This window comes from Polypterus senegalus, chromosome 1, assembly GCF_016835505.1.
Source record: "Polypterus senegalus isolate Bchr_013 chromosome 1, ASM1683550v1, whole genome shotgun sequence".
In the NCBI taxonomy this organism is placed as follows: domain Eukaryota; kingdom Metazoa; phylum Chordata; class Cladistia; order Polypteriformes; family Polypteridae; genus Polypterus; species Polypterus senegalus.
The window spans coordinates 82661729-82688234 of NC_053154.1; the positions used below are offsets into that span (position 1 = coordinate 82661729).

Sequence of the window (26506 nt, forward strand, 5' to 3'; positions counted from 1 at the left end):
TATGCATATTGAAAATAAACTAATCGTATCATGCGCAGATAAACAATATGCAAAGAAAAGCCACACCACCTTGCCCTTTCGACCAGCAACACATGGACTCACACACACTTTTGTGACTCACACACACTTCTGTGAGTCAGAGCAGAAGCTGCCAACTCACTTGCTGTAGTGATGTTGATGCTCACCTCAAAAGAACAGGAACATGTTCTGTTGTAATTTCTTCATTTAGGACATTTCCATTTTTCTAGTTATTTTTTTAAAGTAAATACAAACCCTTTGAGCTGAGAACTCTGTGTTCTTTCCTGCATTTCGGAGCAGAATTGGGCTAAGCAAAATTAAATTAACACCACTCTGCCACAGATCCGAACTGCAGCTTTAGGCAAGGGGGAAAACATGCTATAATCAAAGGAAACATTCCAACAATTAGCGAGTTTACATGAGCGTCAATAAGCCAATCATTCACACCCTGATTTCTAAAATGCCATGTAAACCCTTATTCTGATTAATATTCTCAATATTTCAGAAATCGCTCAATTTGGTACTTGTGTACTAAACAGATGGCAGTGAAACCTCCCCCACGGAGCCCAACACTTGAATGGGTAGGGGGAAACCTTATGCAACTTCCCCTCAAATATGTTACCAATTCATCAAAACAATTGTATGTATTGTGACAAGAAATACTCTCCAGACATTATAAAGGTTTGGGGCAGCCACCCGTAATTTATATCCTGGCTGCAAAAGTTTGAAAATAATTGAACAGAGATGTTCACAAGACTGAGCCCAAAACTGAACTGCCAGACTGGAGGTAAGATGGCGGTTTTAAAGGACCAGAGAGGAAGTGATATTATCCAAAGTGTCACAACTGGAAGTGACATCATCAAAGGCACCAGAACCGGAAGTGACATCATCCAAGGCATCAGAACTGAAAGTGACATCATCCATGGCCCGGGAAACAGAACTGATGTCATCCAAGGCACCGGAACCGGAAGTGGCATCATCCGAAGTGTCAGCACTGGAACCGACATCATCCAAGGCCCGGGTACCAAAAGTGACGTTATCCAAGGCCCGGGTACCAGAAGTGACGTTATCCAAGGCACCTGAACCTGGTGGGATTTCCTGGGAATGGTCTGTAAGGAACTAAGAAAGACAGTCAGCACACCCTGCGACACTCTGGTCTGATATGGTATTATCACTACTCAAGCCCTTTAGCTGTCTCCTATTCGCACGTGTGACAGTATGTATTTCTAAAATACATCAATTTTTGCAAATTTCTATATTTTTTTATCCCAATAAATATGTTACGAATTCGTCAAAAAACTTCTGCTTTCCTTTGTCATGCCATCCGTTTAGTACAAATTTATGCTGACACTGTGCTAAGCTCAGCAACACAATCTTGAGAGCAGTAGGGTGACATGTTAAAAGTAACGTGGTTTCAAGCATAGTTTGATTTCTTTTTAAAGTAACAAGTGACATAACACATATCCTATTGAAGTAAAAATACCTGGGTTATTATTATTCCAGCAGCAGAAATTGGGCGTAAAGCAAGAAGCACACGTATCAGGTCCTTTACAGGGCTCAATCGTACAGCCAAGCAGAAAAGTATTAGCTGCATGCAATCTGCAAACCCATAAATAAAATGTCAAATTGACTCAACATATTGTAACGAGCACTGAGATGGAAAGACTGTGATGCACACCGGATGGAAGTTAAACCCAATAACAGGCTTGTTTACTGTACAACAGTCTTCCAGCACAATCAAACTCGCAAACAACCTGTAAAAATAACAGTCACTTCACTAGGCAAGTTGTTCCACTCTTGCAGTGTGCATCCATCCCCTCATGCAATGCCCCTTTTCCCAGTTTCCCTGTTTTCATCTGCAAATCTGTATTTAAAATGCTATAGGAGTCTCCAGCTGCCTTCTCAGATTTTAAAGTTATAACAAGAAACTTCCAAGGGTTCCTGGAACGCAGCACTCAGCACACCAGTGAATACCCTGCTGTCAATCACCTGTCCAGAACTCGCCTATCTCTAGACAATGCTGGCCATTACAATATTTATAAAAAACAAGAACTTATTTACAGGTGTCATGCTTATTTTTAGATACACAGGGGCTGTTGATGACGTCAAAGCGCTTGCACATGTAAACGTGGGTGATTAATAAACCGGGTGTCTGCCTAAACCGGCTTATTCACCTTAACTTGATCATGTTTGTGCATGTAAACACACTGAATGAGCTTCTTTAGATATCATGCTTCAGTTTATTATACCCAGTAATAGCCAGTAATATTCAGGTATTCCCCAAAATTTTGATTTTGTGAGTTTTAGGGGTTCTGAAAAGGTTCCTGGATTTCCTGGGACCCCTGTATTTCTTACCCTTATGAGATTTTAAAGTTTTGTTTTGAAGAGAATTCAGCCAATGCGCTTTACAGGAATGGCATTGCTCATAAGTATTAATGACCAGCTTCAGAGCCCCCTTCCGCAGTCCTCCCTAATACATGTCCTGTTCATCAAGTACTCACTGACAGCCTTTTAACAGCATTTGAATGTCAAAAATGGCTATGGATTGGCAGATTGTGATTGTCACAGCCTTATTGCCACTCTGTATACTCCTGCCAAAGAGTCGCGCTAGATAACTGCCTAAACTACTTATGTTAGGCCTACTACCTAAAGAATTTGGAGTCCACATAGGGTTATATGTGTTTAAGCCTACACTGTTAAGACATTTATTTTCATGTGATAAATAAAATGAAGAAGTGATTAAGCCTGAGTGTGTGAAATATTCAAGACAGTGTATAAAATAAAAATACAGTACTTTGAAAAGTGATGCCTTCGCAAATCTGGTCTGCATTGTTAATTATACTGTATATAACATTGTTCATTTTCAATAACATTATGCAATAGTCCACTACATACAGTCATAGTAGGCATGTGACAAAAACAGCTCATGATTTGTTGTTTTATAACACATCAGTAAATTTTATCAATAAAGGTTCTGTGTGTTCTTAATATCTAAAATTAGTACACTGGAATTTATGACGCTCTTCAGGGTTGGGTGTGTTAGTTTTACTCACAACATAATTTTATCTGGGAACATGATTAAACTTTGACCCTAATATTGCATAAAGAAATACAGAATGTCTTTTAGACCTTTGATTTTTACTGCATGTATCTGGATCAATATTAACATTTCTATACGTTCTTTTAAAAAAAAAACACTTTTTTTTTTATCAAAGTCGTTGGAGTCTAATACAGCACTAACCCTCTCTGGAAGGTATGCTAGTCTAACAGAGTATTCTTACCCCCTATTCAATTTAGAGATATGAATAATCTAATCTGAAAACCAGTTATTTGAACTGTTGCAGTAAACAGATGCCCCTAGAGGACTAGGCATACTCTACACATGAGGCACTCCACAACGGAATGGAAAAGCTGGAAGACACAACTCAACCGGTAGTAGTACTATACAATCAGAATGTACGCTATTGTGAAGAGAGAAGTGTTACATTCAATTACTGGATAAAACATAAAGTGGGATATATGTAATATTCCTGTTCTCAGCTGGTAGCACTGCAATCACTACCACCACAGAAGCTGTCTCACACTGTAATGGAGGAACAGCTCATCCGAGAATGGCAACGGTGATGATCCAAAGCTTCGATAAATGCAGCGTGGAAACGATTAAAAAACTAACCAGCGTCAAACGCTTTTTGAGTTGAAAGAACAATCACATCTCAAGGTGAATTATGACGAGGTCAGGTATCCTGGCATTGTGGGTAGAACCGGTTTAAGCCCCCTTTCTCAGATACTGGATGGGTTACATCTGAACAAGTGTGCACATTACAATTAAAACTCAAATATGTGATCTACTGTAGACTTTGAAATGCAGTCTGAATTCCCCACTGCACGATAAGGTGTTTATTTTATAGAGATAGTTTAGATAAAAATGGAGTGAGTAATTGATTACAGATTATGATAGTATTATTCATTATTAAACCCGCATAATTCAGTTCATCGTTCTTGGGGGGCCATAGTACAACAGGAACCAACTGGGATGCGACGATTATGATGTTCATCAATCCTTTCTCAAACCCTTCTATTCCACTTCAAATTTGGGGGTTAAGTCTGCAGGTAATGATAATAAATGCATATATGCCCAATCCTCTAAATATTCCAGTTCGATATGCGTGGAGATTATCACGACAGCATCAGGAGCCAGGCAAGACATACACGTGGTCAATTCAGACTCGCTATGTAAGCTAACCTGTACTGTTTTTGAGGGGTTTCCAGTAAACCGAAGTATTCTAAGGAAAAGCCACGGACAAGCAGAGGAAACACCATACGGACATCCCGGACGCATCTAGTGGGGAATGTAAACACAGGGCGCTGCATGCCAGATGAAGTCGCGCTTAAGTCATGCGCCACCTTAAGGGTGATTATAAATGTGCACTCACTATTTCAGGTAAAAGGGTTAACAGCCAAAACTGATTGTTATGAGACAAGTTAACACAGATTAAAAAACACAGAGATGAAGGAGTGTGAGAGGCATTGCCTCGGTCCTCCATGAGAGAAGAAAGATTCCAGTCCAGTCAGGTAAAAGAGTTGTGCGCATTAGCAGTTAACTCGTACAAATAATGAACGTTTCTTTAGATGGGTTAGTTTAAGCTATTTGCTAGTTGCTCCCTCTAAGATAACGCACCCCCCTCGTTCTAAACCAGCCGGCTTATTGTGATAAGGGTTCTTACAGCTAACAAAGGCACTGCGATGTCAACTTGTAATTTAATTATTAAGTGAAACAGGTTCATGTAGCCTTAACCTGGAAACCGTTTTTAATCTCTAGATACAAGTATTATTTCCCTAACTTATGTACCTTTGAACTTTTCAGAAACACTGGACGATGATGTTATTCCTACTGTTTAGTCTCCACCGAGATCATTCTTGCATTTTTCGCAGATACAATATATCTTTGCAGAGAACGGGGTAGCGCAGTTGTGGTTATATCCCATTACACCGATTTGAAACTCGTATCATAGCCACTGTCTGCGTGAAGTTTAATTGTTCTCCTTTTGGATTCTTAAGATGTTTTTCAGTTTTCCTTTCATATAATTTTTCTGTTAAGTTAAACGACGTTGTCTGGATGGAGGTGTGTGCTTTGCTTTGTCCTACGATACGTTCGAACCCAGTTATCTGTAAGTGAATTTACTGGGTTTAGAAAATGAATGGATTAAAAATCAAAGCCATGTGAAAGTAAAATAAATAAAAAAGACAAACTTGTCAACGAATGCAACGCAACAGCATAGTATAACCAAATGAAGCCTGTATTCATATCATATTTGACACTTTATTGTGCTCTCGATCACACAGGCTCCTCCCATGTTGGGCGTCTCACCTGTCAGGTGCTGCATGCCGAGTCTCATATCCCGATTTTACAATCGCGTTATAACGTAACTTCGGTCATTTCACCCAAGATAATAAACATCAACTCACGGGTGCAATATTGTGAACTAAGGACCTAACGTTCAGGCTAAAGCTGCTAAGATTTTTTCCTTCTTTTTTTGTATCTCGTTATTTATTTTTGGCGTACTTGATTTGATTGTTTGATCCTAAAATGAGACGTCCGTATATTAATAAAATCGTTGGGATTAAAAGATTCTACGCCATGGCTACAGTGCTAGGTAAGGATTTTATATATATAAATATATATATATGTAATTACAGATGCAACCTTTAAACTCAAATTAAATGTGCATTTAATCCAGCCTATGTAATAAACTTTATTACCTTTCTTTCTTTCTTTCTTTCTTTCTTTCTTTCTTTCTAAACTAATAAACTAATAAATGGTTCACTAACTCCTCACAACGCCTTCCATACTATGTGATTTCAATTGTGACGTGTCTGCTTTACATGAAAAAGAAGAAACGGTCATGTTTTTTCTGTAAGCAGATCTGAAGCCTTTAAGATATTTTACTGTTATCCCTGTTAAACAATAGATACTGATCTTATTCTTTATGTCTTTTCTTCTAAATCCACGAGTTTGTTTTTAAGACAGTGTTCCTCGAATTGTTTTAACAACTCCGAAAAAAGGTGGATCAAGAATTGTTTTATAGATGATATTAATATACAGGCTTCATGATTCAGTTTCCATCAATTGACATAGTGCCACAGAAATAGCTGGCAGAGAAGGCACAAGCAAAGGGCAATCAGAGACATTCTCAAAGATATACAAAAGGAAATTAAAGATAAATACATTTCAAATGAATGGGAGCTCAGTGGCCAGTGATACCACTGGGTACCTGAGTTCATGTAACCTTGTGGAGTTTACACATTCTGCCTTAATGCTGAAGTTTTTTCTCCCACATCTGACATATGGTTAAGCTAACCCCGTGTGAGTGAGTGTAGGTGTGTGGGTGTAAAGGTGTTCTGTGATGAAATGGCATCCATCCATAGGTCGCTCCTATTCTGTGCTCAGTATTACTGACATACGTGACATTGATTTGGAAAAGTAGTTTCAGAAGAGGGTTAAATGACATTTGAAACAATCTGCATTATGTAATATTGTATGATATGATACTTGTTACTGAGTAATGATACTGCAGCTATATGATATGGCTCTTCAGGTTGATCTCTTATATTTGCACTACTTTAGAGTCTACACAATGTTTATGACCATTTGTTGAATGTTGTAAACTACCCTCCACATCTTGACTTTTATTACTTTAGTTAGTTGCTTATCTATTGATAAATCAAAAATACACGTGTATGTATATATACTTTTAGTTTACAAATGTTTTTATAATATGCTTGTAAAGTACATGGCAATTCACAGTTTCTGAATTCTATGAAGATAAAGACAGGCAAGTTAGGTGGATTAATGATATTAAATTAGCCCAAGTGTGTGGTTGGGGTGTGTGTGTGTGCGATGGACTGGCACCCTGTCTGGGTTTGTTCCTGCCATATGCACTATACTAGCTGGGTTGGCTCCTGCAGCCCCCTTAACCATTTCAGGCCAAAGCAGGTTAGACAATGACTGACTGACTGACTGACTATTTAGCAGCCTTACTTTTGTTAGAGATAATATCAGTGTCCAGCCCTCCATTAGTATTAGCTTGCATCATCCTAAGGGTATTTCTGTGTAAGTTATTTCTGTATTTTGTAGGAATGAGAAAGTGTTTCAGTAGCACTACAATGTTTTGTTTTTTTTATCTTATATAGCAGAATGCAATAATAAAATGAGCTTTAAATGTTTTAGTTAAATCCCCTACAGAGGACTGTGAAATTCTTATTTGCATGTCCAATTAACACGCAACATGTCAACTGATGCTGCTACTGCTATTAAAAAATAATTGCATAATTACAAGGTTATTTTCATATTAAAATCTTTTTACTGAATTGTTAAAAGATTACCATTCTGTTTTACTAGAGTAAACAGCTTCGAAAAGCACAATGCTGAATTATTTAATAGCTGGTGAACTTTTAAAGACCACTTTGAAGATTTTCTTCTTCAGATAAGTCTGTTTGTTCAAGCACTTAATTAAAGGATTGTGAAGGACTGTGACTTTGTTTATGACTTTCTATTTTACAATTGTAATCTTTTCCGTTGTCTTCTGGTCATACTTGATCAGTTAATTAATGGACAGATATTGTTGGTTTCCTTTATGTTTAATTAGTGTCTACCTTGTTCCCTGCATGTTTTGACAAATCTGTGATTATATGTGTACCAGTTCTGTATTTAGTAATTAGTATACTTGTATTTTAACTGAGAAATTGTTCAAAGTACTCTGGGCCTGCACTCAGTGAAGAGTGCAGTATAAATAATAAGTTTCATTTGTATTGTAATATGCTGTTCAATGGTTTCAGACCTAATACTTTGAAAGGTAATTCTTGTAGCTTGTCTTTAACTTCTTGGTTAATTGGAATGTGGGCCAAAGAAAGACTTTGCCGTTCCTGCTGGCTATTGTGTCCAGAGCTGTCTCCAGGGTGTGGCCATCTTTCTGCTTGCTTGCCTTGGCTTTCCACTCTCTGCTTCCAGTGTCTCACAGCACAGAGGTGTGTATTTATTATTTGCTTTACAAGCAAACATTACTATTCATATTGTACACCGATACTACTTTGTACTACATGTACTGTGTTCACAGCGAACCATAAAACAAATAGATAATCACGGAAAGCACTTGATGTTCATTTTAATTATTTGAACCAGATCTCTTTTGGTATCTGAGTTTTTCACTGGACACTCTGGGTTGTCTGTCGCATCCAAGGGATGTCATGTTAGATTATTTGGAGACATTAAACTGGCCTTGACTTACTTGGGGGTGTGCAAGGGTGTCTTCCCTGTAATGGTTTCCACTCCTGAGTTACTTTCTGTGTAAGAGTTAGTGCAGCTCAAATATCTTCTAGCACCCCTATGACCCAGAACTGGATGGTTTGATATGGGGCTGTATTTCTTTGCTCCATCCCACTTGGAGCAAAAAATGTAACACATGAATAGATCTTAATGGTTAAGTCAGGCTTTCCAAAATAATGGCATTCAAACTCAAGCAAAATTTCAATTATTTATAAACATGAAGTCCACATTGTAACCCCAATGGGTAATGTTAATCGAGTGCTGTCTGTGTAGAATTTGCAGGTTTTTCTGGTGTTGTAGTGTGCTCTTATTTTAATGTTAGGTTAATTTATGGCTCGAAAATTGGTCCTTTATGTGTGAGTGTGCAATAGGATGCCCTTAGTGGACTTGCACCTGTCGATGGTTGGTTTTAACATTGCACTGGTCCAGACCCTGATCTGTGTGAAGAAGACTCAATAATGGATAGATGAATGGAAAGTTGTAAATGGTAATCTAACTTGCAAAAGTTATTAGAGATGGAGGTGGAGGTCGCACAACATATAGAAAGAAGATCACCTTCTCTAAGCCACTGTGGTAAGAGCTGAACCACTAGGGTGTGGAACGGCTTATCTGTATATAGAATGATTGTAGATTAACATCACTGCGCTGATGGATTGCAACATACAGTAGATTGTTCACCCAGAACACTGTGTGCTAATGTGCAGGACAGTATCAGAGATTCAGAGTGAAAAAGAACGGAGAGGCCAGAAGGTGACATACTAGTCTGGAGAACTCAGTGGCACAAAATACATAACATATAGTCGGTCAGTTCAGTGGCTACCCTTTGCTGCGTGATGTAAAATACTGTACACTCATATCTGCAGTCTGTGCTTGACTTCTCTAAAAAATAAACCTTTTATCAGCCATAAGTGGAAATTAAATGTCAGCAGACACTAGGTTACCAACAGCTGTCTCACATGCTAAGAAACTCAGTGAAATCATTTATAATTTTACACATACTGTAGCAAAAAATTAATAAATGGATAAAAATTAAGCCAAACGTTTTGCTGTATGAATTAGTGGGAGTAAACAGTGCATATGATGACAGAATGATTACATTATGATTGATTGACTGAATGAATAGTAGGAGTCTTGCAACATAAAGTTACATGTTTTTTGCAGTTCCTTTACAATAAAATACATCCATCCATCCATTATCCAACCCACTCTATTCTAACCACGGGGTCACGGGAATCTACTGGAGCCAATCCCAGCCAACACAGGGCGCAAGGCAGGAAACAAACCCTGGGCAGGGCGCCAGCCCACCACAGACAATAAAATACAGTTTTTGTCAATTCTGTTCCTGTGTCAAAGGAATAACTATGCTCCTTTTAGACACATTATAATACAAAACACCTTCTTTGATGACTATGGAAGATGACTCACCGATCAGTTTAATTATAGTTGTGAAAATACATCTTGAAACTCTCTTTAAAGTTCCTTACTTTGGAAAACCCATACATTTAATTTGCAAATCAACATAGCAGTAAATATGATTAATCACTTTTTAAATAAATGTTGTTTGCCTAGGCTTTCTGTAGTCATACTGATTACAGCAGCAAACAGGAGAGTTTAGGTAGAAAGCATGATAATATAAATAATTTACAAAATAATGTGGACAAAATGTGGACAGATAGATCTGTTAGGAGAGTGACAGCAGTCTGTCGCTGAAGCTGCTCCTCTGTCTGGAGATGTTACTGTTCATTGGATGCAGTGGATTCTCCATGATTGACACAGATGTCTAACTTTCCAGCTCCATGCCTACAATAGCGCCTACCTTCCTCACCAGTTTGTCCAGGCGTGAGGCATCCCTCTTCTTTATGCTGCCTCCCCAGCACACCACTGCATAGAAGAGGGCACTCACCACAACCATCTGATAGAACATCTGCAGCATCTTATTGCAGATGTTGAAGGACACCAGTCTTCTAAGGAAGTATAGTCAGTTCTGTCCTCTCTTGTACAGAGCATTAGTGTTGGCAGTCCAGTCCAGTCCAATTTATCATCCACCTGCACTCCCAGGTATTTATAGGTCTGCACCCTCTGCACACAGTCACTTCTCATGATCACAGGGTCAATGAGGGGCCTAGGCCTCCTAAAATCCATCACCAGCTCCTTGGTTTTGCTGGTGTTCAGTTGTAGGTGGTTTGAGTCGCACCACTTAACAAAGTCCTTGATTAGGTTCCTATACTACTCCTCCTGCCCATGCCTGATGCAGCCCACAATTGCAGCGTTGTCAGTGAACTATTGTACGTGGCAGGACTCCCAAGTTGTATTGAAAGTCCGATATATATAGGCTGAACAGGACAGGAGAAAGCAGTCCCCTGCGGCGTTCCTGTGCTGCTGACCACAATGTACCTACCCAATGTACTTACATACCTGCAGTTCCCGAGATGCACAAGCTGAGGTCTGTCTGTAAGATAGTTCACGATCCATGCCACCAGGTATAAATCTACTCCCATCTTGGTCAGCTTGTCCCTAAGGAGCAGAGGTTGGATGGTGTTGAAGGCACTAGAGAAGTCCAGAAACATAATTCTTACAGCACCACTGCCTCTGTCTAAATGGGAGAGAAATCAGTGCAGCATATAGATGATGGCATCCTCTGCTCCCACCTTCTCCTGGGAGCAGAGGGACAAGGGCATGGCTGACCTGTAGCCTCAGGTGGTGAAGCAGCAACTGCTCCATGGTCTTCATCACATGTGATGTCAGTGTGACAGGCCTGAAGTCATTCAACTCACCAGGACGTGATACCTTTGGGATTGGGGTGGTACAAGATGTTTTCCAAAGCCTCGGGACTCTCCTCTGTTCCAGGCTCAGGTTGAAGATGCGCTGTAGAGGACTCCTCAGCTCCAACACACAGGCCTTCAACAGTCGTGGCAATACTCCATCTGGACCTACTGCTTTGATGGGACGAAGTCTTCTCAGCTCTCTGCTTACCTGGGCTGCTGTAATTGTGGGTTGGGGAAACTCTCTCCTATGCTGGTACCAGCAGAAGGATGGGTGGAGGATGCAGTACTCCAAGGTGAGAGTGGGTTAGGGTGGTCAAACCTGTTAAAGAAGTTGTTCATCAGGTTTGCTCTCTCCACGTCTCTCTCGATGGTGGCACCTCGCTTCGAGCTGCAGACAGTGATGATCTTCATCCCATCCCACACTTCCTTAATGCTGTTATTCTGCAACTTCTGCTCCAGCTTTCTCCAGTACTGCTCCTTCGCTGCCCTTAGCTGGATTCAGAGTTCCTTCTGCACGCACTTGAGCTCATGCTGATCACCACCTTTAAAAGCCCTTTTCTTCTGGTTCAAAAGGCCCTTGATGTCACTTGTAATCCATCATCATGGATGATACAATTGATAGTGAAATTAATATTTTATAGGTCCAGTTGGATTAAATCTTTAAAAATATAACATCTAGCAGGACTAATTCATACACAGAGCTGGTCATGGTGCAAAACTAATGACTAAAAACATATTTCAAGGGGATGCTTCAGCCAGGGCAGGTGTCACCATTAAGGTGAATTAGACATTTGCCTAGGGCGCAGATCATAAGGAGGGGGACCCAGCTACCGAACAGTCAGTTGGCACACTAATAAGCCTGGCCTATGGTGCATAATAACAGCACTGACACTGGCATCAGCTACTTTGTTTTCTGTGAAAAATGTGCATGAGCTTATTGTATTTGGCTACCATTGCCCTCTCGATATAGCCCCTCTTGTGCCCGAGCTAACATGCTGTAACCAACAGTACAAATTTATCCATTTCAGGCAGCATCTAACTGGTCTATATGATTTTGGTACAGGATTTGACAAAAAAAATGCTTCCAGTACAGCAAAGAAAGTGTTGAATTATTATCCAAAAAAGGCTTTGTGGAAAATAATTGATGGTGATGAGATAAAGAACTGGAAATGACAGACTGAAAGTCAGAGAGAAAAACAAAAGGAACCTGGAAAAACGTTGGCCAAATCTTCAGTAGTGCAAGGTAAAGATATAGTAAGCATTTAAGGTGAAACTGGTTTAGTAAAATAATAAACTTTTGCAAAACAACACATTTAATCTTATTGTTGTTTAAAGGAGAAGCCCACTGGCCCAAATTTCTTTTATACACAGATATAATGTTCTTTATAAGGCTTACAGATGACTTAACCAGTTCTCTTGTCTGATACTACTTGCTGTATATAGAAGCAAAGTCTGTGAAAAGTGTACTGTAAGCTTTCAAAGAGAACTAAAGATCAGAATGAAATAAAAAAAGAGGCGTAAGGGAGATTAAAACATGAAAAGTAATCCTACAATATACACAGTTCAGGAACCTTAAAGGCGTCACCTCTGGAAAGCTAAATTGGTAGGATAAGCAGAAAAATAAAGAGAAGTCAGTCATTTAAACACAGTGAAGCAAAGAACAAATACAGTAACATAGGACATGGGGTATTGTGTTTGCTTTAGACTGAACAGTTGTTTTTTTTTCTTGTTTGATTTTCTTATATTAATAAATGCATGTAATCCTTCTACAGCTAAAGTCATGAATATGAGAACAAATGTCCATATGTAATTTATCAAGTAATATAAACCAGATTATCCAGAAAATAACTTACTTCTCCATTTGAAATCTATCTATCTATCTATCTATCTATCTATCTATCTATCTATCTATCTATCTATCTATCTATCTATCTATCTATCTATCTATCTATCTATCTATCTATCTAATACATAAATCATGATAGCTGATGGTAGCTCAAACATCATTAGCCAAGCTCATTGGAGAAAGATCTTTGTGAATTCTAATTTTAAACCTGGAAATCTCCTAACAGAGTTCACTTATCAAGTAGGTACCTCTAGCACTGACCGTAGGACCTGCTAAATTCTTATGGTTTTTCTATAAGGAAAATGAAACGTATGATTAAAATACGGGGGCTTCCATCTCAGTTTGGCATACTGCAATGTACTGAGAACTAGAAATGTGCCTAAGACCATTAAGAAGTATAAGAAATCTATTTGCAAGTGGTGTAGGTGAATTTTATATTTATCATGAAACCACGGCAAAGGGACATTTAATTGGCAATGATTAGATCAAAGAAGAATTACCGCATGTGAATATTATCTAAATACTTCTTTAAAGCAAACAGAATCTTGAATATTGTTTGCATATGAAAATAACTCAGGAATAACCGGTACAGGATCAAATATTATGCCGTTCATTACTATGGAAAGCAAGTGACTGCCTCCCTTTGATCAAATAGTTTAATACAGTGTTGCCTATTGCAAAAATCCATTACGATTTTAAACATTTCTAGCAGTAGAATGCATAGGCACACCCGAATTGTGTAAGTATTGTGGGACAGGGACAAGCAATTGTTTCTTAGTGCAATGCTCCTGATTTATTTGCACAGTTCTGTGTTCATTCATGATTAGCTGTTTCCACCTGTTTCTCTTTGTCACTCTATTAACAATCATGAATGGGCCTTTGAAATGTCCCTCCAACAATTATATTTGATCTTAGTCCCATATCAGTTTTTTTAGTTCAAATGCATCCTGCACAATCTTTCAACTTCTTGTAAAGAAAAAAAAAGCTAGAGTTGAATCCTTAAGAAGTAAAATAATATTGGATTTCCATCTGAAGTATGTTAAGACTTTCAATGGTAAAACCCTTTTTATCAGAATTTGTATTGCATGGGATTTTATTGCCTGATGTCCTAATCAGGAGTGCAGTCCCTAATGGCACTGTATGAAAGCGAGTTGACTTCATAATCCTGCTTCAATAAAATAAAAAAGGTGTACAGTCTCATAAAAATGTACAACCATTCCATGGACATTAAGATGTAAAGATTTTGGAAGTTTGGGAATGTTATTATTTTTTAATTGTCATTTTGTGACTTTTCCATGTCCCCATTTTCTTTACTGTTTCAAATAATTGGTGTTGGTATTTGTGTATGTTTCAATGGTCCATAGCCATGTCTTGATGTCACACCACACACATCCTATTGAAATTTGTAGCAAGCTTCTTTGGACTTGTAAAAGAAATTATGGTGTATTAGCTTTTGATTCAAATTACTTATAGGATGTTTGAATTGTTTGACTTTTATTTTGATTTAAATGTTTGGTTAGCAATTTTGGTTTGGTCAGTCTGTTTTTTAACTTTGGTTTTTGACATTAGACTCGGCCTCAGACTCAGATTTGTGGCTCATTCCCTGGTCTTTTAACCATTCCTACGCTTTGGCCTGTCAAATTTTCAACCTTGGCAGTGCAATAGCAATAACACTTCCACTCATGGTTTATAGATAGTGGATGTTTTACACCAATATTTTAATTCTATACAAATATTTTTAGTTATTTTGGAAGACCGTATAATGAAATGAGAAGCATACATTCACAATGTAACCTCATTATAATATAATATATATAGTAATAATTAATTTTCTTGAATAAAGACATTCTGGAGAGCGCACAAAGTGATGGGGAATAGCCCCATATAATGTCCGTTGGACGTTTGCAAAAAACAGAGAAACCGTAATCAAATTCAGAAGCATTTGACAATATGAAACAGAAAAAGCCGGGTTTATATAGACAAGATGGAGAGATGGAGCGGAAGCGATGTCATGCAGGGGTAGAGAATGAAGATGGATTCTGGGAGATGATAGTGATGTCATCAAGCGAAGCCAGAAGTGACGATGTTGAAGGAATTCTGGGATGCCTGTTGTCCATTTTGGCGGACCAGAAGAATGTTTTATTTTTCCTCTTGCAGTCTGCAGAAATATAGAGAGAAGAGTTAGTGCTCATTATCAAACCCTTGTCTTGTGGAGTTCCACTCACCTTAGAGCTTGTTGGCTGTCTCCTAAAGTGTGCGTGTGTGACAATATATATATATATATATATATATATATATATATATATATATATATATATATATATATATATATATTTAAATGTATACTGTATCTATATATATAATGTACAGTATATATACTATAGAGTCATCTAATTGTCTTGATAATCTTGACTGAAACTGTAGTCCAACTTCCAATTCATAACAGTGAGAGGCAGTTTTTTAGACACTACAATATAAGCCATGTCCATTCAGGTTTTTTAATTGTGCCCTGCTGGAGCCCATCCTGTTAGCATTGGGTAAGAGGGATCCTTGGACAAAGCACCCGTTCTTTGCAGGGCATACTTACATGCACACCATTGCTCATTCATACCAAATCGATTAAGACATACTAATTAACTTGATACATATATCATACTTCATGACTGAGTGTGATTCATTAGATAAGATGATCAGCGCAAGATAACAGCAACATTTGTTAGAAATGTAACATGATTATGAAGAAATTAGTGTTTGGCAAAGGCAGTATCTGTGTGTCTCTGCTGGTAAGGGGTAAGATAAAGTCTACACTTCCTTGGGATTTGAGAGGAAAACTGTGACACATGTGGCATAGTAGGTAAGGCCTTGGACTTCCAACCTTGAGTAATTCATCTTAGTTAAAGGCAACCAGCCTAATAATAAGTAATAACACCTGAGGAAAAACACACTCAGACCAGGCAGTGCTAGGCTTGGGATTCAAACCAAGGACTATAGTGTGTTCTGAGGCAGCAGCAACCAAGACAATACTTATTTGATTTCACCTTTAAATTTTTCCATTATTTATAAAACATAAATATTTTGGAACTTCAAAATCATAAATGTACTTTTACTGCAATAAATAGTGTCTCTTTGACAACAGTAGTTGAACTTGGGTACAAATTAATCTTTTTCTACTAGTTATCCCTTTTAACACTTTTACAATGCAGTAAAAACTTTAAACCAACCAAAATGCAAAACGCTTGTGATGATCAAAGTCTGCAGCACATATGATCATCATAAAATCAGGTCCTTTTATTTTACAGTCTGATGAAGAAGATAAAGTCATAGTGGGGTTTTGTAAACAAAAGAGGCTAAAGGCAGGCCAGTGAGGGGTTATACAATAAACATGATGCAGTCTAATACTTCGAGAAATTCAAGAATAACTCAACATTCCCCCCATTGGTCCTTCTCTTAAATACACTGTGCTGTTAATAGAAACATTTGTAAGGCATGTTACCTATTTAGACTAGTGTTTTAATTATGATATTGGATTAAAATCTACATCTTTTTGTCACTATGCATACTTGAATTCTGTCCGAAATGCAATTCTTCACACATACAAAGGTGAAAGAAAACACTAGGCCATTCTGCCATTCATTGCTCAAAAAATGCTTAAAATTGCTAGAACGTATTCCCCTTGATAGCTAGAAGCCAGAGAAGGGAGTTCCCATGCTGTTTATAAAGTGGATTAATGGCTTTGATGGTCAAACAACCCTTTTGGACCCTGGCACTGCATACTGGACATGCTAAACTGTGCCCACGGGATTTATTAAAATTTAGTACCTGTCACACTCCGGTGTGTAAGTGATTCTCAGGGTGATAGTCACTATTCACTTTTTGCTTCATTATCTAGAAATGATGTAACATTAAGCTGTGTTATTAATTATGAGTGACTCATTAATTTATTTCTTTACATTATGCTTTTGGTTGTGTGGAGTAAACACACTCTTAATGTACTGTATGTGTGGGTTTGCCCCACAGCCCTAAGATGTGCACCTTAGTTTGGTTCATGGGCAGTTACAGATTGTCCCAGTATGAATGAAATTGTGCGAGTTAATGACCCTACAATGGATGGGTTGGTGAATGGATGTGGAGTTCAACTATACCACCTGCACTTCAGAATCCGTAATCCACTTGAAGGTAAGCATGTCTGGGCCTCGCCAGTACTCAGTTGGCAGACCATCAGGGAAAAGCTTCAGTTGCTGCTTGATGGGATGTTGGTGAGGCTATCAGGGGGTGCTTACACTTGATTAGTGTGGGGATCCAATTGCCCCAGTGAAAGGGTGGGGAATGCTGTTGTGAAAAAATCATGCTGTTATTCAGATCAGATGTAAAACTAAGGTCTTGACTCCCTGTGGGCATAACAGAATCCTGGCCACACTTTGAAAAGGGTTTATCCCAATGTCCTGGCCAAATTGTCCATCGTGGCCTAGTCATTCTGGCCCCCTTAATCATTCACTGTCTCTAATTGTATAATTATCTCTCTCACTCCTTCACTACCTAACATCTAACATAGGGTGTGCATACTGGTACAAGAATGGCTCCATCATATCATCCAGGTTTGGTAGTGGTTGAAGTGGGTCCCCGCTGTCTATGTAAAGTGGTTTGAGTAGGTTAGAAAAGAGCTATGTAAATGCAGTTAATGCATGATGTAAAACATAATTGGAGTTTTGGCATCAAAATAAAAAAAAATGCACTCTGTTCAGATATTAGCTACAAATATTACAACATGTATGTTTCTCAGAAGGATCACTTGTACCTCTAATAAACAAGGCCACATATGTAATTTGTATTTTTAGCTATATATTCATTAATTCCCTTTAAATTATTATTTTGAATACATTTCAAATTGCAGCTTTGGTTCACTGAAAAGGCTTTTTGATAGTGATAGCGGTTGAATGTTTTACCACTCTGTGTTTTCTTTAGTTATTCACCATAAGGTAGTAAGTTTTCCCCACTTTGTGGCCCTACTGTGTAGAAGTACAGTTTAGGGCTGTTTTGCTCAAATGCTGCAGACCAATGAACCTTATCACATGATAAAGATCTCCTGTCTCAGTGTAACTTTGTGTCAGTCATTTAATAGATAAATAGAAGCGGCCATCGAGTGCTATTGTGCATATTGCTGCAGTACAAAGGCAAATTTTTGCAGTCATGTGCTAAAATAACGCAGAGAAAAAGGTGTTTGCCCTTGTAACAATTGTAAATACATCACCAGATAAACTTTGATTATTTATTAGAGCTTGTGTCTCACAGCTGCCGATTTAGTATCTGGTTTTATAAATGTCTTTGTGGAGTTCCTCCGGTAGTCTAAGGGAGTGAATGTAACCTGAAATGAACTGGCATCTTGACTCTTCGTTTACTGTCTTGTGCCCAATGCTGCTGGAGTAGGCTATGGCTATCTGTGAAACCACAACAGAAAACCAGTGTCAGAAAACATATGGGTGGATTAAACTGAACATACTAGAATTCTTTTTTAGTGTAAAAGCCCAAAATTCTGAAATAACAACATTACGATAAGATTTAAAATACACACAAATATTACCACAAGCCTATATGCAAAAGAAACAAAGAATAATATAATATGTAAAAAGCGACATCTCAGCACGTGGGGCACAATCCCTTACTGAAATGTTTATAACAACCCTCAACTATGTGTTCTTATTCAATGTTTTTCCAATTTTCCATCAAATGAACAATGTAATTCTTTTTGTAGAAAAATATTGCTGTAGTATATAAAGTTGTTTTCGTGCCAGCCTGTTCCCAGGTAAGAGGCTGCACAAATTGGCCCTGCAGTGACCTGCAGTGTTCTAGATTTACCACTGGGCATGTGTGTGGAAGAGTATATGCATGTGCCACCAGAAAATTCCAGTTTAGAAGTAGGGCTTAAAGGCTTGAGCCCCTATTCTCACCATTAAAATGAAGAACACCTTTTATTTATTGTGTTTTTGCACTTCCTGTGCCATTTTCTCTTTTAATGGTAGCCACAGTAATTTGAAAAACTGAATTTAGATTTCTGTCTGAAATGCATTAAGCGCACAAATTTTTACTGATCTCATCTGCATCATGATCTTCCTGCACTGCTGAAGGCAACTGCCTAACGCAGCTAAATTTGAAAATGTCACCAAGGAAGCCTTATGTGTGCTCCTGCTTCATGGAAAAGAAGCCTGCACTTTGGTGCTCCAGTTTCAAAGACGCACAGAGTCCTGGTGTGGTAAGTGCAGGTATGAAGAAGATCCTTTTTTTAGTTGTTTGCCAGCCCTGACAGCATGATATTTAGCACTAATACTGGTTGTACAGTGTGAATGTTAGTCATGCAATGTGAGTAGTCCATGTGTTCATTCTGTGTTTTTGTCGTCTGTCCTTTTTTACATCAAAGCCATTTAATTCTAAACTTGAGGTATTGATGTTTCATTTTATGCTGTTCATAAACAATATATTTTCCTGGGCAGCAGATTTTTCCAAGGCTCCCAGTTGATTTAACATTTAAATCTATATTGCTGTATTTTGCTAGCTAATGACTATGTTAGAAGGTATCACAATAATCTGACACCAATCAGGACAGACCAGGCACCAGCACTTTATTGTTAGATTGATTTTTTGTAAAAGAAATGGCAAGCAGACTTGCACCAACTCATTTCACTTTACCATAGAGGCACAGATATTACTGGGTAAGTTATGGTTAACATTAGAGAAGCCTGTACACATACAGAAAAATTCTGATATGGTCCCACAATACACAATACATTACATAATAATGGTGAAATATTAGCAATCATTATCATAATGAAGAAAATAAATGATAGAAATCATAAATTCAGTGATTGTTATTGAAACGTTTCCCCAAGTAGAGCAGTATGTATAACACACTTGAGAAATCAAGCCAGTGACCCATTAATAACATAATATCTTCAGCCTTGCTTAACCACTTAAGATTCACATGTGTCTGGAATTCAGTAATAACTTTTTATTAACAGATATGCATAAATGTATTGATCTTTTTTTGGGATATCATTTAATCTCCACTTCTATGTTTATTTTTCATGGGTACCGCCATGTTCTGCCTTGTTGCTGTGACACTGTATGGTTGCTGGACATACTGTATAATGCTTTTGTAATATGACCTATAATTTCATGATGGAAATATTATTTATTGTATAATAAAACACAACTGCCTCTGTGTGTGTCTGGTCTCCATGAGCAAACTGATTAGTCACTGTGGCTTTGGTCTGATTGGTCAGTTTTGTTTTGGTTGCTCAATTAAACACAGCTGAGACAGGAACCACCAGGCAAGAAAGGGTGACACACACAAGGATACTAAGGAAAGGTATAGGAGGAAAACGGAGAGTCGCCTTCAAACATGGGAGTATTCACAAGAATATGAGTGGTGTTTTTACAGCAGGTACTAGGGATCCAGTTACCACTGATGGTTTTCAAAAAGTGAACAGAGTCTGAGAACCAGGGTTTACCATGAGAGGAAGCACCAGCCAGGACAGGTTGAACTACTATACAGTACATACTAATACCAAAGTAAGGCGTCAAACAAATAAAGACATGAGGATACATAAAAAACATAAGATATGAAATATTAAATATTTTTAAATTTTTAGAAGTTTTGAGTTTTAAATTTGCTTATTCCGTTACTGTAAATTTAGCACAGTGTTGAATTTTACCAAACTGTCTTTATATTTGAGTTTTTATCTGCAACGACCCATCTTCTTTTCAAACTATTCTTAAAAATGACTCCTAGATTTTGGCCAGTCCTAATTCAAAATTTTCTGGGAAAATTGCATTGAAAATTTTCATCAGTCTTGACAGTAGAAAGCCAGATGGACATCTTTGATGCAGTAACGAACGATGGATGCATACACAGTCTATCATTGGGCCTTAACTCTCTAATGACACATTGAAATCATTTTAGAGGTTAGAAGAAGCTATTCTGTTTCTTCATGCATTCTTATATTACATATAATTCTTTTTCACTTAAGACCACACAGAGGTGGAGGGTTACTGGTTATAAACGGCCATTAACACCCAAAGCATTATTTTCCTCAGCAACATTAAGAGTTTTTGTTTTCCTCTTTTTCATCTTCTCTTGGCCAGATTATCTGTGAGAATAATATCATTTATATTTTACATTTTAGCCAAAATGTATGGATCTTTCTGTTATTGTTCATTTAAATGTGTACTTATGTGTATAAATGTGTCACAGTTGTGTGTTTTTCTTCTGCTCTTTTTTCATTGAATTCGTGGGAGCATTTGGAGAATGTCCTTAGAAAAGAAAGCTGTATAAAAATAAATGGATTTAATATTATTAGGCTTGTGACTTGCCCTCTCTGAAAAGGTCATTAGGTTGACACTGAATTTGTGAAGACAGCAAACACTGTAGGGAGTCAGTTACCAAATAATCACCTCAACACAAAAGCAACTTCAAAGTTTGATTAGTCGAAATAGACGAAGAGGATTTATAGTAGTGCTAAGAGATACACCAATCATTGATTAATAGAGACTTGTTTTATATAAACTGTACATAGTCAATGCAATGCAATGCTCCCCTACACAAAGAACCTTAAAGATCTGAAATGATGCATGAAACAAATATGACTGATGGGTTATTTTAAGTCAGTGAGTCCTTCATGATCTCCAGTGCCATCCGCCAGCTGTGAAGGACAGCATGTAGGAGGTGATGTTGAAACCTCGCCAGTTTTTTAAAGTGAGATGTTAGCACAAATATTCACAGAATTCTATAGAATGACTAGTGAGAAAAAATGATTTATTTTGTGTACTGCATTTTCTGTGTTATTTCATAGTTATTGTGTTATGAGAAGTGCACATTATCAGACAATTTTTTGTTATAATGGATTCTATGTAGAAAAGTGTATTTTGAGCAATCTCTAGTGAAAGATTATATTTTTGGTGGTCACGGGAACCTAACAACCTATTTCCTATAGTTTTGATGTATTAATATTTGCTATTTTCCAGCAAAGTTACCCCCACGAAAGATGAGGATTGACTGTACTGTTTACAGTGTTGTGCAAGTTCACACCTCACAAGAACTAGCTCCAAGTTCAGTTTACAAAGATTAAAACGAATAAATTCATGTTCATAGTTCACCATTTCAATTTTGAACTAGTTCATGTTCAGTTCATTTTGTATTTTTAAAGGAGTGAGAATTAATTACCCATTTCAATTTTGCATGCCTTATATTAGGCTATTACAGTGTTCTTGAATAAAATACAATAATTATGAAGACTTTTTTTAATTTAAATACACTTTATTAAGTTATACCCAGCAACAAACACATATAACTATATAAGCTAATATCCTCCCGGTCAAAAAAGAAATTAAATAGATGCAAGTATACATATAAATTACCCCTCTATTTCCAACCATGTGACACAAATGGTGACTGTGGAACCAGTGTGCAACCTATTATGCTGCCGGTCAAAATTTGCATCACTTATTGCATGTCCAGCGGGGATAAATATAAAGTGGCCTTGCGCAGTACAACATTTCCTAAAAGCGAAAGCGAAGCTTCACCGCATGCTAATGTCAGCAGGGGTGCAGCTTAAGCACAAGTAGGCAGACACAGAGTGCCTATTTGATTTTACGTTATTTTTTTCTGAATAAAAATAAATGGCAAAAAATTTGTACGAAGTAAATATTCGTAAAAATCCACTCTTTGTGCTTATCTGAATACCGTATTCGGATTTGGCTCCACCCCTACATTACAGGGTAAGGCAAAACATTTACTCTGGGCCTAAACCAGATACAGTATGTCACATAAAACTGAACTAGCTGACGTTGAAGTTCTTCACTTGCAAATACGTTACGTTAAGTTCACCATTCTTAGAAAAATGAGCTTTTGAACTAGTTCATGCACAACACTGACTGTTTATACATTGTGACCTGCAGTAAACAGCACCCCAGGAGACAAGACTTCTCAACCCTGGGCATGATGACTTTATGATTCTTTGATCTGCTTATTTATTTTTCCTGGGACTTGCAAATTTTTCTCTGTGAACAGAGTATTTTTTAATTGGGGTTTTCAATTATAAGGAATATTGTTTCACTTTCATTTTCCCCACTGATTTTAAAACTTGCTTATTTATTTTTTCATTGTGTTTTTGAAACGTCTGAGGCCATCTTGGTTTTCAATGGCCATTGCTATTTTGGTTGTTGGTTCCTACTATGTGGTATTTCGTTGGGGATGTGTGGTCATGGAAGTAGCACTCTGTGTTCTCCAAGTTATTGTTATTAGATATTGTTATGATTTAGGTAACTTTGTTAATTTATTCTATTACAAAATGTTTGTGGTACTTTAGATATAGTTTTTTGGGGATGGGAGGTTGAACTCCAAAGAATTAGATTTTCTAGCAATTTTCATTTGATCATTTTATAGAAAAATGTTTCTTAAAATTATTTTTAGTTGTTTATGTATTGCTTTTTTTTTTTGGGTACAATCATTTTTGGGGGTGTGTTTCCAGTATGTATTGTTGCATTACCAGGGACATACTGTACTGCTAAAGAGGTTTCCGGAAGTCATTTCATGTAGGGAAAAGTGTTTCCTTAACTGTATTGGCAGAATTCAAAAACCAAGCCTCAGTCTCTTTTGTTATTCTGTTAATGACACTCCAGAGGTTTAAGCAGACCATGTTAATGTCAGACAAGTTATAGAAGCTGCCTCCTGAACCTCATGGTGCCCGCACCCTAAGGAAAATATTGTGGATTACTTTTTCTAGTTTCTTTATTTAATTGTTCAAATGTAGTTAATTGCTCTCTTATTGCTTGATAATTGTAATTGAGATATTTTAGCTTGTATTGATTAATTGTTGCCCTTTAGCACTTATATTCTACTAGTTTCATCGAGGAGGCTAAGGCCTGCTAATGATTCAGCCTGTACTATAATCAGGGGCAATCACAAAAGTAGTTATGAACTAATCTATCCCAATTTAATTGCTGAGGCAATGCATTATCTTTATTGCTTCCCCGGTTTAAATAATTGTTTAGAATTGGTATGGATAGTAACTGCCTTTCATTTAATTCAGTCTTTGTTGGTTTACAAATTTAATTTCTCATTCAGAATATTATTTCCTAACTAGCTCTTTAAATCATTTTGGTTGTGTAAATATATTTATGTTTTCCCTTGTTTATTTTATTTAACATATTATATAGAATTTTCATTAAATCAATTGTAAAAATCTAGAGTTACAAATTTGTCAGTCCTCATTGTTTCTGTTCACTTCAACCAATCTGATTCTAATACTTTATAGTTAACACTTTACAATTTATAACTTATAAATATTATAACTTCAGTACCATAGTGTTAAAGAAGCGTAAAGAAGTCCTGGAAAAAAAGAAGTCTGAGAAGTCTTTGATTAGTTGAAAGAACTATTTCAATTTGCACTGGCACTGTGGAACACAAATTTTTCCCTTCATTTCAAATTGCAGTTTGATACTTCTAGTACCTGGGTATCATACGGATTTCTGGACACAGGAAAGTTACAGCACTCGACTTAATCTCCAAGTAATTTTTCTCAGTAGGATAAATTCTGATGTTCAATCAAGAATTATTAGTGATAAAATTGGCCCAGTAAAAGTAACGGCTTTAGGGGGTTCAGAATTGCCTTTCTTGATTTTCATAGCTCATAAAAATCTGATAAACAAAGACCTAAATGCAAGATAAGCACAATAAGAATTATTTTTTCTGCTGCTTTTAACATTGTTATATCTTCTTGACCCACTAAAGAGAATACAAAAGCAGATGCCCTGTCTTCTTAGAAAATTAATCTAAACCCCTGAATCACCCCAAGGAAATTATAGGTGCAGGAGAAATTAAAGATCCAATTAAGATGCAACCCAGCAGAATTAGTATTGATAGACTTGGAAACTGAAGCATCTTCAGAAGACATTTATTTTATCGTTTAGACTCTTTAGGGCTCATACTGTATTTCCAGAAATTCAGAACTAACTCCCAGATAGTGGTGGCCCTCTTTTTGAAAGGATGTTGAAGGTTATGTCAAGCTATGTGCTTCTTCTAATAAGTTAAATCTTTAAATAGTTGCCCAGACAGGTTATCTCTAACCATTATTACCATCACTACCCAGACTTTGGGAATACATAACAAATGATTTCATCCCTCATCATCCTCCCTCTTAAGGTTATACTGTACAACCATTCTAGTACTGCTTTACAAGAGCTCAGGGAACTAAATGTCAAAATTGCAGAAATAATGTTTTTTTTCCAAGGGACCTTCCATTTTGTGTATTTCTTTGTAAGGACAAATGTGATTTTGTGTTTGTGATTGTCATGGATGTCAACAAGTTTTAGTTAGTTAGGTAGCCAGAACTTTATTCCAAGACGGATATTTAGCTTTTTACAGAACCTCAAGAGATATTATAACAAACAAAAACAACAATAACTGCCACACAAATATATATACAAACTAGGGGGATCCGACCCCTGCTCACTTTACTCGCCCACCCCCGGGTTTGGTTTACAATTTTAAGAGATTGTTATGTTCATGGGAATTGTTACATATGCATTATTTTCACTTTTACTTTAAAACTTTAGTAAAAACAATATTTGGAACTTTTCTTCATGATCGTATTGAATTTTGATTCCGCGTTTGAACTTACATCGTGACAACGCAATTTATAACTGCCTGTGAGTGAATATTGTTTCTTTCTCTCTAATAAAGTAAACGACTTTTTCAAATGTTTGTCCATGCTCTTTCTTCTTCACTTAGTCGTTGACGTGTCATCTACAACGTATAACATTATTGTTCTGATAAAATTTTTAAGAGCTGAGAGCGTAGAAAGTGTGTCTGCCAAAAGCATTCACACAGCTAAGAGCTGAGAGCACAGGAACTGTGTCTGACAAAAGCTCTCACACGACTGAGGTTAGATGACCGTGGTCTTGTTTGAAAATAGTTGTAAATAGGGCCTGACTTGAAAGAATCTCATGTTAAAAGTCTTTGTCTCGCAGGACTTCATACCGCACCAGCGTTTTTGGAATCTTTTAATTCTTGCTAGCAATACAAATTAGATTATCTACAAGTCTCAGACTTAAAGTTTAAAGCTGAACAATATATTCAATCTCTTTTCGCTGTTCCATTATTTCACCAAGTAGTAATTTCCATTTGTTTGCGTTAATGCGATCTTTACTATCCTTTTATTGAGACTTTTGAATTTTCGTACTTCCATTATCTCTAACCTGCTTTGCACGTGTACCGTGCCAACGTTTTTGGAATCTTTTAATTCTTGTGGATATGCCTCTTCATTGGGAAGAAACACTACTTTTTTTCCCCTGATCGCAACACAAATTAGACGATCTACAAGTCTCTGGTGTAAAGTTTAAATCCTCACAAAATATTCAATCTCTTTTCGCTGATCTGTTATTTCAACGAGTAACAATTTCCATATGTTTGCCCTAATGCGATCTTTCCTGTCCTTTCTTTAAGACCTTCAAATTTTCGCACATCCATTATCTTTAACCTGCACTGCATATGTACCGCGCCAA

General features: G+C 37.2%; 1 protein-coding gene across 1 annotated transcript in view; it reads left to right on the forward strand.

The window, feature by feature from the left end:
- The first annotated feature begins 5444 nt into the window (after positions 1-5444).
- Positions 5445-26506, forward strand: part of LOC120528217 (uncharacterized threonine-rich GPI-anchored glycoprotein PJ4664.02-like) — an 85340-nt gene continuing 64278 nt past the window's right edge. Inside the window, exon 1 of the mRNA XM_039752321.1 lies at positions 5445-5672. Coding sequence (XP_039608255.1) covers positions 5606-5672 — 67 coding nt within the window. The 5' untranslated portion in view covers positions 5445-5605. The remainder of the gene's footprint in view (positions 5673-26506) is intronic.